This window comes from Lepidochelys kempii, chromosome 28 (genome assembly GCF_965140285.1).
Source record: "Lepidochelys kempii isolate rLepKem1 chromosome 28, rLepKem1.hap1, whole genome shotgun sequence".
NCBI classification, from domain to species: Eukaryota; Metazoa; Chordata; order Testudines; family Cheloniidae; genus Lepidochelys; species Lepidochelys kempii.
Window position 1 is genome coordinate 6,571,462 of NC_136407.1, and position 14,367 is coordinate 6,585,828.

The window sequence follows — 14,367 nt, forward strand, 5'->3', positions numbered from 1 at the left end:
GTAAGACCCCCTGCACCGCAATGCAGCGGTGCCCACGCTAGGGGCTCCCTCTGTGGCTAATGCCGCTAGCGCCCACCAGAGCGGACCTACGGGAGAGGGGGCAGTTGTGGAGAGAACAGTGGGGGTGTGTCTGGGGAGGGGGCGGACCGTGCCCAGAAGGGGGCAATGGGGGACATCCTGGAGACGGTGGGGAGTGGGGGGCGCATGTCCCAGAAGGTATGGGGCGTGTCTGGGAGGGCTAATGGGTCACATCCCAGAGAGGATGGGAGGACATATCTCAGAGAGTGTGGGGCATAGGTCTCGGGGCCGGTGGGGGGTGTCCTGGAGATGGTGGGGGTGCATGTCTGGAGGAGGGCAGTTGCGCCCATCCCAGAGAGCATGGTGGGGGGCGAGGGGGGGGGCGGTCAGTGGGGTGTGTCCCAGAGAGGCTGGGCGGGGATTGGGGTGCAAGTAATCTAGAGGGGCGGAACAGCCCCTCGGCCGCAGCCTGACCCACCTCTCTCCCCCGCAACCCGACAGAGCAAACGGCCCCAGGAAGCCATCGACGTGTGCACGGAGGCTCACCAGCGGGACCCACGCAACATCTTCATCCTGCGTGACAGGGCCGAGGCCTACATCCTCAACGAGGAGTTCCAGCGAGGTAGGGCGCGGCCGGCCGGAGGTCTTCGCCCGGCGGCCGGCCCGAGCGAGAGCAGCCCGGTCACCGGCCCTTCCTTTGGGGAACCTTCAGGAGACTGGAGCAGGGCCAGCTCGAGAGCCGGGCGCCCTCCCCGCATTCAACCCGTGCGGTCTCGCCCCGTCCTCCCAGCCACCCGCAATGCTCTGGCCACAGCCCTCGGGGAAGGCTGGCAGGCGGTGCGGCCAAGCGGCTTGAGCACTGCCCTGGGGGTCGGGGCTCCTGGGCTCTATCCCAGGCCGGGGACAGGAGTGGCGTCGAGGGGGTTAGAACGGGGCGGGTCTGGGAGTCGGGACTCCTGGGTCCTGTCCCAGCTCTGACAGGAAGGTGGGGTAGGGCCAGTGTGTCTGGGGGCATATCCTGGAGAGGGTGGGGGGGTGCATGTCTGGGAGCCAGGACTCCTGGGTTCTAGATCAGCTGAGGAAGGGGAGTGGTGTGGTGTATAGTGCGTTCGAGGGGGAGGGGTATTTTTGTCCATATTTTTCAATAGAAAATTTAAAAAGAAAAATTGGCAGAAATCGAGATGAAAACTGGTACCTCCTGGGTGATGTAGTTCTGGGGCTGGGGGCCCTTGTCGGACTACATAGCCCATGATGCTCTGCAGTCATCCCTTGCGGAGACAGGCGGGATCGCCTCCTGGGAACTGTAGTTCGGGTTCCTTATGAGTCTGGGGTGCCTGGTTAAAGGACATCTCCCACGGCCCACACCACAGTCTTCCAGATGGGCAGTGGGGCATGGCGGGAGCTGTACTGGGAGGTGTCCTGCTCCCCTCGTTCCCTCTGGGATGGGCCCCCGGGACAGACTCCGCCTTCCATGAGACCCCTCTGCCAGGGGCTCCCATGATGCACTGTTGCGGCTCAGCAAGAGGAGAGGCCACGGTGCATCGTGGGAGTGTACCTCATGCCCTCTGTTGGGCTGCATCTCTCACGATGCGCCATGACCGCCGCTTTTGGAGAGGCAGTGCCCAAGGGAACTCTGTGGCCGTGGTGCATCTTGGGAGCTGTAGTTCCCCGGGGGCAGCCCGGCCCACAGAGGAGAACCAGGCTCCCGAGGCGCCCGGACTACAAGCCCCAACAGCGGCGCGTGCCTGGCAGTCGGCCGCGACGGCTCTGGGCTGGTTCCTCGGCGAAGGGCGCCGTGCGGGAATTCGGGGCACGGCGTGAGGCAGCTCTGCTTGGTTCACAGCGGTGGAGGATTACCAGGAGGCCAAGGAGTTTGACGGGGAAAACGAGGAGGTGAAGGAGGGGCTGGAGAGAGCCCAGAAGCTGCTGAAGCAGTCAAAGAAACGGGACTACTACAAGATCCTGGGGATCCGGAGGTGGGTGTCATTTCCCAGGCGGGGGTTTGAACCAGCAGGATGGGATCTCCCCAGCCAGACCCCAGGGCTGCCCGGAGCCCTCAGGGGGCTTGTGGGACCCACCCCCCAACGGGAAGGCATTTGAGGAGCCCCGGGCCATGAGGAAGTGGGGATCGGTACGACGGAGCCCAGAGTTTCACTTCATTTCCAGTCTGAATTTTGTCCCGCTTCAACATCCAGCCGTTGGTTCTTCGACCTTTGTCTGCTAGATCAAAGAGCCCGGTTTTGGTGCCCCATGGAGGTCCTTCTAGCCTGCGATCAGGTCCCCTCCCGCTTCGCCTTCTCGGCGTTAGCCTAAACAGACTGAGCGGGCTATAAAGCGTGGAGGTTTTTCGGTCCTTTCATCATTCTTGCGGCCCTCCCCTCCGGTTTGTCGACGTCCTTGTGGAACTGGGGACCCCAGAACTGGACTCTCCGGTGGCCTGGCTAGTGTAGACAGGGCCCCTGCTTGGCCCATCCGCTGCCATGTTCTTACACCACCTGCTTGGCCCCCACCCCCAGGAACGCCAACAAGCAGGAGATCATCAAGGCCTACCGGAAGCTGGCCCAGCAATGGCATCCCGACAACTTCCAGTCCGAGGACGAGAAGAAGGAGGCGGAGAAGAAGTTCATCGACATCGCAGCCGCTAAAGAGGTCCTGACAGACCCAGGTAAGGCCCGGCCGGGGGTGGACGAACAGACGGGCTGGTGCGTGGAGTGCCCGAGACTCACCCAAGAGCCCCTGGCATAGCTACCCTCCGAGGGCCACGTGGTCCCCCAGTGTCTCCGAGACTGGGCCCCTGTTTCCCACCGGGGCTCTCGGCACATCAGACTCCCGAGAGGGGCTTTTCCTGCTCAGGGAGCCCCAGAAACAGCGAAGCCAGGCAGAAGCCGTCAGTCACCTGGCACAGAGCGCCGGGCGGTGGTCGGGTTAGTGGGGACAAGCCAAGAAAGAGTTCCTATAGGCGGAGACACCCTCCCCGGAGAAATCGCATTCTCCTGGGGCCCCGTGTCGGTCTCTCTGTATGTTCTTGGTCCCCCCTTAGTCCCCAGACACACCCGGGTTGCCTCTCCTTTGGGGGTTGATGTCTGGCCACAGGTGCCCACTCCGGGCCTGGAGCATCCCCTTAGTGCCCTGGGAGAAGTGATCTCTTCCCAGCCAGTGGGGAGCAATGCCTAGTGGGTAGGCGCAGGTCCTAAACGTTACCCCGAATCCCCTGCTTCACCACGCCTTTTCCTTCCAGACATGCGGCAGAAGTTTGACTCCGGAGAGGACCCCTTGGACCCCGAGAACCAGCAAGGGGGGGGAGGGCACCCCCACCAGTGGCCTTTTGAGTTTAACCCCTTCGGCTCTGGCAATTTTCACTTCAAATTCCACTTCAATTAGCTCGGGGCGGGAGGAAGAGCTCCGGACTGCGCGTCGAGGGGAGACCGGGGCTGATGGTCTCTCCTGTAGACTCCTGCACGGGCCCCGGAGTCGCCTCCCACTCATCGTGTCAAATGTGTCCTGCCACGTTTCTTTCTGGGCTGGGAACGGGGGCATTTACTTTCCCCGTGACCTGCAGAGAGGTAGAGAATGAGATGGTTTTGCCGCCTCTCTATGGTGTCTCAAGAAGGCCTGCGAGGATCTCTCTTTCTATGCTGAATTTCCCGGAGAACTAATTGGATTCTCTCCGTCTGTGCATCCCATCTTCGGCCCTGGAGCGAGACATGCACCTAGCCCCCCATGCTTTCCCTTCATCCAGCTGGGCATCAGTTTGAATTCCGATCCTCTCAATCTCTTCTCGTCTGTGGTGTGCGACGGCTAACGCCCAAGGCACGCTTAGGAGAAAAGCGGTCTGCGCTGAAGGTTCGGCGCGAGGGTTGATTGGAAATTGCCCATCAAAAGGAGAATTATTGGCCCCGGGTGTGACTGGGGTGTCTGCCACAGGGAAACTTTTTGGGAAATGCGTCGGCCTTTGGTTGGAAAAACAAACGCATGCCTCAAAAATGAAAAATTTTCAATTTGGACTCATGGGAGTTGTCATTCAGGGGGCTTCATGCCTCCTGTGGGCTTGGCCTGCCTCTCCAGTAATGCAGCAGGGGCTCCCATACTGCACGGAGGCAGTGGTGCATCATGGGAGATGTAGTCCAGCCAGGGCATCTGGGCTACAGACCAGAAAGGGGGCACGAGGTGCCCGAACTACATCCCCCATGAAGATGTCAGCACGTCCGAGTCAAAAATCGGTCGGCTTTTGAATTTTCGCTAGGAAATTGAAATTGTCCTGCAGGAAAATTGAGACAAAACCACTTTTTTATTTCTTCATTTTTTTTTTGAGATTTTTCTTATACCCGTCTCCCTTTTTTCCAAGCCCACCCCCATCACGTCATCGGGGGGGCTGAGAGAGCACGGGACCCCCAGAGCCGACCTCCAAGGAGCCCTGTAAAGCAAGTGAAAGCCAGCCAGCCATTTCTGCTCGATGTGTGTGGTTTACAAACCAATCAGAGTCCCTTGGGGGAAAAATATGTGCTGGATTATTTATTAGTATTTTTTTAATGAACCAAAAAAAGCCTTTTGTCCCCCTAAGAAAATCTCCCTTGCACAGGGATGAGCTCTTGGTGAAAACTCACCCAAATTCCTGGAAAACCGGCTCTTTCCTGATATATTTTTCACAGAGAAACAAAATTTGTTTCCCCGTCTTGGCAAAACCCCTCCCAGGCCTTTGCGTAGCTAAAAAAGACCTAGCCCCGCTAATGTTTCCCTTTTTCGCATCCCTTTCGGTGGGCTAAGCGGTTCTTTACTCCTGGCTGTACGAGGACTCTGTTAATTTCTGTCAGGGCTGATGAAAGGCCAAGCAGGAATTTTAATTCGGTTAACGATCATTCCCACCCTCCGTGCTGCTTGCTCCCGCCCCCCTCTGGCTGGTAACGGTGCAGTCGGTCCCGCTGACGTTTTATAACTGACCTGGATTTATTTTCTCCCCCGTTGGCTCTTTTAGAGATACGATTTTTAACATTGATTTCTTTTCAGGAGTGGGTTGTAATCATTGCACAGGCAAGGGGTGGCAGGCGCCGCCCCCAAGGTTGGGATTAAAGTTCATATTGCAAACAGGGTCCCATTTTCCCTTTCCCTCTTTGGGCTCAGGCCTGCTCGAGCTGGGATGAAAGAGGAGGAACGGAGGTTTGCTTCTTTATGGAGGCCTGAAAGGGTTAACTTTGGTAATCTTAGTAGCCTCCGGGCTCTGGTGTCTTTTTCCTGCAAGGGGGTGGGGAGGTGTGATGCTGGTTGTGACTTTCTGGCTCTGCCTGGCCCAGGGGGAAGGGTAGCTCTTTAACGCCGAGAACTTTTCTCCCACCTGTGTGTTAGGCCTTTGAGTTAGTTGTTGGCATGAAACAGGCCTGCCCCCCTCCCAAGTACGGGGTTAAAGGCCCTGACCAAGATCTGCAAACGGGGCCGGGGGGACCTCTGGCATTTAGTGCATGAGCAGAACCCTGGGCACAAAGAACATTTGGGGTCGCACCTCCTGCTCCTCGTCTTCCCCCCCCCCCAGACCCCACCCCTGGCCAGGCCGGGGAGCCCCGCACTCTCCCCTGGCCTGGGGGGGCCAGGCATGTGAGCTGGAGCTCCCTGGGCAGCTCTTACCAGCACTGGGCCAGGGGGCAGGACCACAGTTCCCCGCCCCCCCCCCAATTCTACCCAGGGGCCGGCGCTCCCGCAAATCAGCCGGGGCCCGGGCCTTACTCATCCCCGTGCCCCAGCCGCTCCTGCCCAAGCTCCAAGCCGCACCCCTGTCATTGCTCCCCCAGCAGTCCCGGCTTACCGTAGCTCCCCACCGTATTCACCAGCTGGGGCTCCGGCCTCCCCCCCAGGGAACACTGGGCCTTTGCGTTCAAACACCTTTATTTTGTACAAAACAGGCGGGAAAGTCTGGCTCTGCACGTCCGCCTCTCCCCGGCCCCCCGCGAGCTCCAGGCGGCCGAAGAGCGCGGTGCCGAGTTTGCGGCAGACTCCAGCCGCCTCTGCGCCTCCTGGAACGGCCCAGCCCCACGGCGCGCGACCAGGGCGGGGAAGGCCGCCCTCGCTTCCCGGTGGGACCGAGCCGCTCCCCTCCAAGCCGGTCCGCCGGCAGCGCTGGGCCCCCGCGGGTTTTCAAGCTGGTGGGGGAAATGATCAACACGCCCACCCCACCCCACCCCCGGGAAATCGCAGCCACGTTCCGGAGCCGAGCGGTTGCCGATCGAGTTCATCGAAAACGCCAGCGTCTCCCCGTTTTGTCTCCGCTTGGACTTGAATGAGAATCGGCCTTTCCAGCCAAAACCGTGGAACTTCCCCCTTTTGACGTTTTCTGACCCTCTTTAAAAAAACAAAAATCCCCCCTGTCCCCCCCCCCCCCCAAAAAAAACCCAGGGCAATGAAGCGGAACCGACCCCCTTCCCCAAACAGTTTCGTTTTCCGTGCGTCGGCCTTTTCCCATGGGGAAAAAAAATCTCATTGAAAAATTCCTCTTTGCACCGGGAAGCGCGAATCTAGACTCATGCTTCAGGGCTTCACGGGGTTGCCGCTAGGGTCAGGAAGGTTCCCGGCCCAGCCCCCACTCCACCTCCCGCTGTGCCCAATGAGCCAGGTGCATCTTGGTCCTGTCCCCCCCCCCCCGCCCCCCAACTTTCTCCGAGGCAGCAGGGATGGGCCACAGCTGCAGATGAGACACTGGCCCGAAACCCCTCTTTCCAGCTGCCTGGCTGCTCCCATGCTCCGGGTCCAAGCGATCACGGGCTTTGGGGTCAGGAAGGACTTCCCCCCCCAGTCAGATGAGCAGGGACATTGTGGGGGGGGGGGGTTTGGGGGTTGTTTTTTCTTTTTGTCTTCCGCTGCTCGCCCCCTCGGATCCTGGCGTGGCGACCGACCGGAGTCTTCTGGCCTGGCAAGTCGTCAAACGGTCCTGCCCCTCTCCGGTTCCCGGGGCTCAGCCAGGCGCCGGGGGCGGCGGAGTCCGGTGCAGGGTGGGAGAGGGGGAGGGGGACTTGCGGTGGGTGTGTGTCCCCCCCCCCCATCCCCACCCCTAGACGTAGGCGTTCTTGCCGTATTGCCCGCCGGTGCTGGCGTCGGACCCTCTCCGCAGGCGACTGGGGCCGGCCTTGGGGAGGGCGTAGTGGAAACTGGCGGGACACAACGGGGAGGGCTGGGGTCACACGCACGCCCAGCCGGAGTCCTGGGGGCCACCAGGCCCGGGCTGGGGGGAGCTCCCCCCACCCCTCCTCTGCTGCAGGGCAAGGGCCCTGCCCCGGGATCACAGGACCCGCCCCGGGATCACAGGGCCCTGCCCCGGGATCACAGGGCCCGCCCCGGGATCACAGGACCCTGCCCCGGGATCACAGGGCCCTGCCCCGGGATCACAGGGCCCTGCCCCGGGATCACAGGGCCCGCCCCGGGATCACAGGGCCCTGCCCCGGGATCACAGGGCCCTGCCCCGGGATCACAAGGCCCTGCCCCGGGATCACAAGGCCCTGCCCCGGGATCACAGGGCCCTGCCCCGGGATCACAAGGCCCTGCCCCGGGATCACAGGGCCCGCCCCGGGATCACAGGGCCCTGCCCCGGGATCACAGGGCCCTGCCCCGGGATCACAAGGCCCTGCCCCGGGATCACAGGGCCCTGCCCCGGGATCACAGGGCCCTGCCCACCGTTACCTCTTGTCCTGCGAGGACGGGGTGCAGCAGGACCCCAGGAGGCAGCCGCCCCCGACGATGGCCAGCAGGGACCCGCTCCAGCCCACGTACAGTGCCGGGCCGATCTCGTACCTGCAGGGCGGAGAGACCGGGGGCAGGGGGGTCAGGGCCGTGGGGCGGGATCCCCCCCCTGCTGCCCCCCAGGCCAGCCCAGCCCAGCCCAGCCCGCCGGACTCACTTGGTGCCGGGGAAGAGGGGGTCGAAGAAGTCGCGGGTGATGTTGAAGGCGTACCAGGAGAGCGCCACCATCCCGCACAGCCCTGGGGGGGAGAGGGGAGACGTGAGCGCCTCGGGGGGCGGGCCCGCGACCCCCACCGCCCCGGTGCACAGCACCGGGGCTGTTCCCTCCCGCCAGGGCCCAGCGGGGGCAGAGCCAAGGCACCCCACCATGGGGCTGTTCCCTCCCCCCAGGACCCCTCGGGGGCGGATCGGGGACGTGGCCAGAGCACCCCACATTGGGGCTATTCCCTGCCCCCCAGGGCCTATCGGGGGCATAGCCGGAGCACCCCACCCTGGGGCTGTTCCCTCCCCCTCGGGCCCATCGGGGGCGAAGCGGGGACCTGACCAGAGCTCCCCACATTGGGGCTATTCCCTGTCCCCCAGGGCCCATCGGGGGTGGATCAGGGACATGGCCAGAGCACCCCACATTGGGGCTATTCCCTGCCCCCCAGGGCCCATCGGGGGTGGATCGGGGACATGGCCAGAGCACCCCACATTGGGGCTATTCCCTGCCCCCCAGGGCCCATAGGGGGCAGAGCGGGGGCATGGCCAAGGCACCCCACCCTGGGGCTGTTCCAGGGCCCGTGGGGGCGGACCGGGGGCATGGCCAAGGCACCCCGCGCTGGGGCTGTTCCCTGCCCCCCAGGGGGCGGATCGGGGGCACTGCAAGGCGCTCACCCCCCAGGATGAACATGCAGCCCCCAGCGGCCGCCATCTTCCCCTTGACTGCGGGGTTCCCGTTCGCCACCTTGGTGCACTTCATCCCCACCACGCTGCAGACGATGGCCAGGAAGCCGAAGAGCAGGGCTGTGATCATCAGGGCTCGGCAGGCCTGCAGGTAGCCTGGGGGGGGGGGGGGGTACAAGGATGGGGGGGGGCTGAATAGCTGAGAAGTTGTGCATTGCCCCTCTCCCCCCCGCCCTGGGTCTAGGAGAGGGGAGACCCACGGGGCTTCGGGCCAACCCGAACTCTTTGCAACTGAGCAGCGGAAAGCGCCGCGGAAGAGCGAGACCTCCGCGTGCCTCAGTTTCCCCATCTACAATGGGACTCGGGGGATTCGCCCCCTACCTGACAGGGTCAATACAACCAGGACGGGGGCGGCGGGGGGGGGGGGGCGCTCAGGTATCTACGCCAGACCGGGGTAAAAAAACCCGCATGCCACCCAGATCCCTGTGGACCCGGCGCGGGAAGCGGGGTTCACACGGTCCAGACGCCGGTTCGGTGGCTTCATGTGAGCGCGACCCGCCTCGCCGGTGGGTCTCGGCGGGCATCGGGGGCCCCCGCTGGCCCGGGCGCCGCCCAGATCCCCCGAGAGCCGGGCCCTGTTGGCCTGGATCCTGCCTAGACCTGAACCCAGAACCGGGCCGCAAATGCGATGTGGACTCGGCCACACGGCGCCGGCGCAGGGACCCGACCGGGGACGGTTCCCGTCGGAGCGGCCCACGGGGCGGGGAAGCGGTGGTCGGTTGGGACGGGCCCCGGTGGGGAGCTGCGCTCTCCCCCCCACTCAGGGGGCAAATCCACTGAACTTCACAACATGACCCCCCCCCCAACCCACCGGCCCCCACTCCTGGGTTCTCTCCCCGGCTCCGGGAGGGGAGTGGGGGCCGGTGGGTCAGAGCAGGGGGGGCTGGGAGCCAGGACTCCTGGGTTCTCTCCCCGGCTCCGGGAGGGGCGTGGGGGCTGGTGGGTCAGAGCAGGGGGGGCTGGGAGCCAGGGACTCCTGGGTTCTCTCCCGGCTCTGGGAGGGGAGTGGGGGCTGGTGGGTTAGATCAGGGGGGCTGGGAGCCGGGACTCCTGGGTTCTCTCCCTGGCTCTGGGAGGGGGAGTGGGGGCTGGTGGGTCAGAGCAGGGGGCGCTGGGAGCCAGGACTCCTGAGTTCTCCCCCTGGCTCTGGGAGGGGAGAGTGGGGGCTGGTGGGTTAGAGCGGGGGGGGGGGGGGGCTGGGAGCCAGGACTCCTGGGTTCTCTCCCCGGCTCTGGGAGGGGAGTGGGGGCTGGTGGGTTAGAGCAGGGGGGGGCTGGGAGCCAGGACTCCTGGGTTCTCTCCCCAGCTCTGGGAGGGGACTGGGGGCTGGTGGGTCAGAGCAGGGGGGGCTGGGAGCCGGGACTCCTTGGTTCTCTCCCCGGCTCTGGGAGGGGAGTGGGGGCTGGTGGGTTAGATCAGGGGGGCTGGGAGCCAGGATTCCTGGGTTCTCTCCCATCTGTGGGGTCGGGGGGACCCTGTTTGGACGCAAAATGTAACTCTTACCACCCTGAGCACATCTGCCAACCCCCCGCCCAGGGTCCAGACGCCTGGCAGCGGGTGTGAGGGCAGGGGATGCCCAGCGGGCACCAAGCCCCAAGGCGTCGGGAGCTTCCACCCCCCTTGGGACACCTGCCAGGGCCCGGGGCCTGCGGCCAGGCTCCCGGCGTTCGCCCTGGCGCCGGGGCTGAGCCGTGCGCGCCTGGCTGGGGAGTGGGCACCGGCCCAGGGCACCTCACCAGCCCGGCTGGCGACCCCTACCCAGCCCGGCTGGCGACCCCTACCCAGCCGCTCAGGGGGGCTTTCTTTCCGTTCAGCTCTTAAGTGTCCAGCCCCACTGCACGGAGGGGGAAACTCAGGCAGGGGGGAGCCTATGGCAGGAGTACAGATAGAACCCAGGAGTCCTGGTTCCCAACCCCACCCCCCACCCCCGCTCTAACCACCAGCCCCTACTCCCCGCCTGGAGCCAGGGAGAGAACCCAGGAGTCCTGGCTCCCAAGCTACCTCCACCCCAATCCTCTAGGCGCGTTTCCACCTTGGGCTGAGATACTCCCGGGGGAGGGGGGCGGGGACAGAGACTCAGCCCCCTCTCCCCGATTTACTATCTGCTTGGGCAGCTGTCAGGAGGCGCACGGGGCCCCACAGGGGGTGGGGGGAGGTCCCGGCTCTGCAGGGGGGGGGCCTCCGGTCCCTGGGCACACGGGGGAGGGGAGGGGGGTCCCGGCTGTGCAGAGGGGAGCCTCCGGGCCCAGGACGCACGGGGAGGGGAGGGAAGCGGGGGGGTCCCGGCTCTGCGGGGTGGGGGGCTCCGGCTCTGCAGGGGGACTCCGGGGCTCACGGGGAGGGGAGGGGAGTCCCCGACTCTGCAGGGGGGGAGCTCCGGTCCCGGGGCGCACGGGGAGGGGGGGTCCCCGACTCTGCAGGGGGGGGAGCAACGGGCCCGGGGCGCACGGGGAGAGGAGGGGGGGGTCCCGACTCTGCGGGGGGGGGCTCCGGGCCCAGGGCGCACGGGGAGGGGATCGGGGGTCCCGGCTCTGCGGGGGGGGGGCTCCGGGCCCGGGGCGGGGAGCGGGGGTCCCGGCTCTGCGGGGGGGGGGCTCCGGGCCCGGGGCGCACGGGGAGGGGGAGCAGGGTCCCGGCTCTGCGGGGGGGGGGCTCCGGCTCTGCAGGGGGACTCCGGGGCGCACGGGGAGGGGAGCGGAGTCCCGACTCTGCAGGGGGGGAGCTCCGGGCCCGGGGCGCACGGGGAGGGGAGGGCGGTCCCGGCTCTGCGGGGGGGGGGGACTCCGGGCCCAGGGCGCACGGGGAGGGGAGGGGGAGTCCCGACTCTGCAGGGGGGGAGCTCCGGTCCCGGGGCTGCCGGGGAGGGGAGCGGGGTCCCGGCTCTGCGGGGGGGGAGCTCCGGGCCCGGGGCGCACGGGGAGGGGAGCGGGGTCCCGGCTCTGCGGGGGGGGAGCTCCGGACCCGGGGCGCACGGGGAGGGGAGGGGTTCCCGGCTCTGCGGGGGGGGAGCTCCGGTCCCGGGGCGCACGGGGAGGGGAGCGGGGTCCCGGCTCTGCGGGGGGGGGGGCTCGGGCCCGGGGCGCACGGGGAGGGGAGCGGGGTCCCGGCTCTGCGGGGGGGGGGGGCTCCGGGCCCGGGGCGCACGGGGAGGGGAGCGGGGTCCCGGCTCTGCGGGGGGGGGGCTCCGGGCCCAGGGCGCACGGGGAGGAGAGGGGGGGTCCCGGCTCTGCGGGGGGGGGGGCTCCGGGCCCGGGGCGCACGGGGAGGGGAGCGGGGTCCCGGCTCTGCGGGGGGGGCTCCGGGCCCGGGGCGCACGGGGAGGGGAGCGGGGTCCCGGCTCTGCGGGGGGGGGAGCTCCGGACCCGGGGCGCACGGGGAGGGGAGCGGGGTCCCGGCTCTGCGGGGGGGGGCTCCGGGCCCGGGGCGCACGGGGAGGGGAGCGGGGTCCCGGCTCTGCGGGGGGGGGGCTCCGGGCCCGGGGCGCACGGGGAGGGGAGCGGGGTCCCGGCTCTGCGGGGGGGGCTCCGGGCCCGGGGCGCACGGGGAGGGGAGCGGGGTCCCGGCTCTGCGGGGGGGGAGCTCCGGACCCGGGGCGCACGGGGAGGGGAGGGGTTCCCGGCTCTGCAGGGGGGGAGCTCCGGTCCCGGGGCTACCGGGGAGGGGAGCGGGGGTCCCGGCTCTGCGGGGGGGGGGCTCCGGGCCCGGGGCGCACGGGGAGGGGAGCGGGGTCCCGGCTCTGCGGGGGGGGGCTCCGGGCCCGGGGCGCACGGGGAGGGGAGCGGGGTCCCGGCTCTGCGGGGGGGGGCTCCGGACCCGGGGCGCACGGGGAGGGGAGGGGGTCCCGGCTCTGCGGGGTGGGGGGCTCCGGGGCGCAGAGGGCGGGGCGGGGGGGTCCCCGTTACCGGTCACCCCCAGCATGGAGGGGAAGCCCCAGCAGTTGTAGACGCCGGTGGAGTCGGTGGCGCAGCTCTGCCAGAGGTTCTCGAAGAGGGTGGAGGTGGTGATCACGTTGCCCTCCACCGTGGACACCCGCCAGTAGCTGTTGGGCAGCGTCACCCCCAGCAGCGCCCAGCCAAAGGAGCCCAGGAAGAAGCCCCCGGCCTCCACCGCCGCGGCCATGGCGCGCCCAGGGCGCACGGGGAGCAGGAGCGCACGGGCAGGGGCGCACGGGGACTGGGGCGAGCGGCGGATGGCTCAGCCCGGAGCCGCCAGCCGGGTAAAACCAGAGGCGGCCTCTTGACGTCAGGGCGGGATAACGGGGCCGAGCAGCGGCTAACGGGGCGGGGTAGGTGCGTGAGTTGGGCATGGGGGGTAGGGGACGGGTTTGCGCACCCTCTGCGTGGATCTCTGGCTCTCGCTGGGTGTGGGCGACCCCCCTCCCCCAGCTATGAACGTGAGCCAGGGAGAGAACCCAGGAGTCCTGGCTCCCAAGCTACCTCCACCCCAATCCTCTAGGCCTTACTTAAGAGCGTTTCCAGTTTGGGCCGAGATACTCCCGGGGCGGGGGCGGGGGGCAGAGTCTCAGCCCCTCTCCCCGATTTACTATCTGCTTGGGCAGCTGTCAGGAGGCGCCCGGGGCCCACAGGGGGTGGTCCCGGCTTTGCAGGGGGGCTCCGGGCCCAGGGCGCACGGGGAGGAGAGGGGGGTCCCGGCTCTGCGGGGGGGGCTCCGGGCCCAGGGCGCACGGGGAGGAGAGGGGGGTCCCGGCTCTGCAGCGGGGGGGGGGCTCCGGGGCGCAGAGGGCAGGGCGGGGCGGGGGGGGTCCCCGTTACCGGTCAGCCCCAGCATGGAGGGGAAGTCCCTGCAGTTGTAGACGCCGGTGGAGTCGGTGGCGCAGCTCTGCCAGAGGTTCTCGAAGAGGGTGGAGGTGGTGATCACGTTGCCCTCCACCGTGGACACCCGCCAGTAGCTGTTGGGCAGCGTCACCCCCAGCAGCGCCCAGCCAAAGGAGCCCAGGAAGAAGCCCCCGGCCTCCACCGCCGCGGCCATGGCGCGCCCAGGGCGCACGGGGAGCAGGAGCGCACGGGCAGGGGCGCACGGGGACTGGGGCGAGCGGCGGATGGCTCAGCCCCGAGCGGCCAGCCGAGTAAAACCAGAGGCGGCCTCTTGACGTCAGGGCGGGATAACGGGGCCGAGCAACGGCTAACGGGGCGGGGTAGGTGTGAGAGTTGGGCCTGGGGGGCGGGTTTGCGCACCGTCTGCGTGGATCTCTGGCTCGCTGTGTGTGGGCGTCTCCCCTCCCCCCAGCTATGAACGTGACTCAGGCCTCTCCTAGAGCTGGGGAGAGAACCCAGGAGTCCTGGCTCCCAGCCCCCCCTGCTCTAACCCACTAGGCCCCCACTCCCCTCCCAGAGCCGGGGAGAGAACCCAGGAGTCCTGGCTCCCAGCCCCCTCTGCTCTGACCCTCTAGATTCGACTCCATTCCCCTCCCAGAGCCAGGGAGAGAACCCAGGAGTCCTGGCTCCCAGCCCGCCCCCCTGCTCTAACCCACCAGCCCCCACTCCCCTCCCAGAGCCAGGGAGAGAACCCAGGAGTCCTGGCTCCCAGCCCCCTCTGCTCTGACCCTCTAGATTCGACTCCATTCCCCTCCCAGAGCCAGGGAGAGAACCCAGGAGTCCTGGCTCCCAGCTTGCCTGACCTAGGTGATCACATGCCACAGCATGATCCCCGCTTCCCGCCCCCCCC

The 14,367-nt window shown here is 67.3% G+C and overlaps 2 protein-coding genes across 7 annotated transcripts in view; one reads left to right on the forward strand and one right to left on the reverse strand.

The window, feature by feature from the left end:
* LOC140904235 (dnaJ homolog subfamily C member 3) overlaps positions 1–6,854 on the forward strand; it is a 27,401-nt gene extending 20,547 nt beyond the window's left edge. Inside the window, exons 9-12 of one of the 2 annotated variants that reach the window (XM_073326690.2) lie at positions 520–640; positions 1,862–1,994; positions 2,535–2,683; positions 3,257–5,994. In XM_073326690.2, coding sequence (XP_073182791.2) covers positions 520–640; positions 1,862–1,994; positions 2,535–2,683; positions 3,257–3,399 — 546 coding nt within the window. In that variant the 3' untranslated portion in view covers positions 3,400–5,994. Of the gene's footprint in view, positions 1–519; positions 641–1,861; positions 1,995–2,534; positions 2,684–3,256 lie in introns of both variants that reach the window. The other variant, XM_073326691.2, reaches the window with a different exon arrangement.
* Positions 5,875–13,961, reverse strand: CLDN15 (claudin 15). 5 transcript variants are annotated; one of them, XM_073326734.2, is made up of 5 exons: positions 13,455–13,960; positions 8,614–8,778; positions 7,895–7,976; positions 7,678–7,788; positions 6,961–7,148 (listed from the first exon to the last, which is right to left on the reverse strand). In XM_073326734.2, exons 1-5 carry the CDS (start codon positions 13,669–13,671, stop codon positions 7,052–7,054), a joined length of 672 nt encoding a protein of 223 aa, XP_073182835.1. In that variant the 5' UTR covers positions 13,672–13,960; the 3' UTR covers positions 6,961–7,051. The 5 variants fall into 5 exon arrangements, with proteins under 5 accessions (XP_073182833.2, XP_073182832.2, XP_073182835.1 ...); XM_073326733.2 differs by lacking the exon at positions 13,455–13,960 and adding an exon at positions 12,585–13,428; XM_073326732.2 differs by lacking the exon at positions 7,895–7,976 and having other exon boundaries at positions 5,875–7,148; positions 13,455–13,961.
* Between the last annotated feature and the right edge of the window lie 406 nt (positions 13,962–14,367).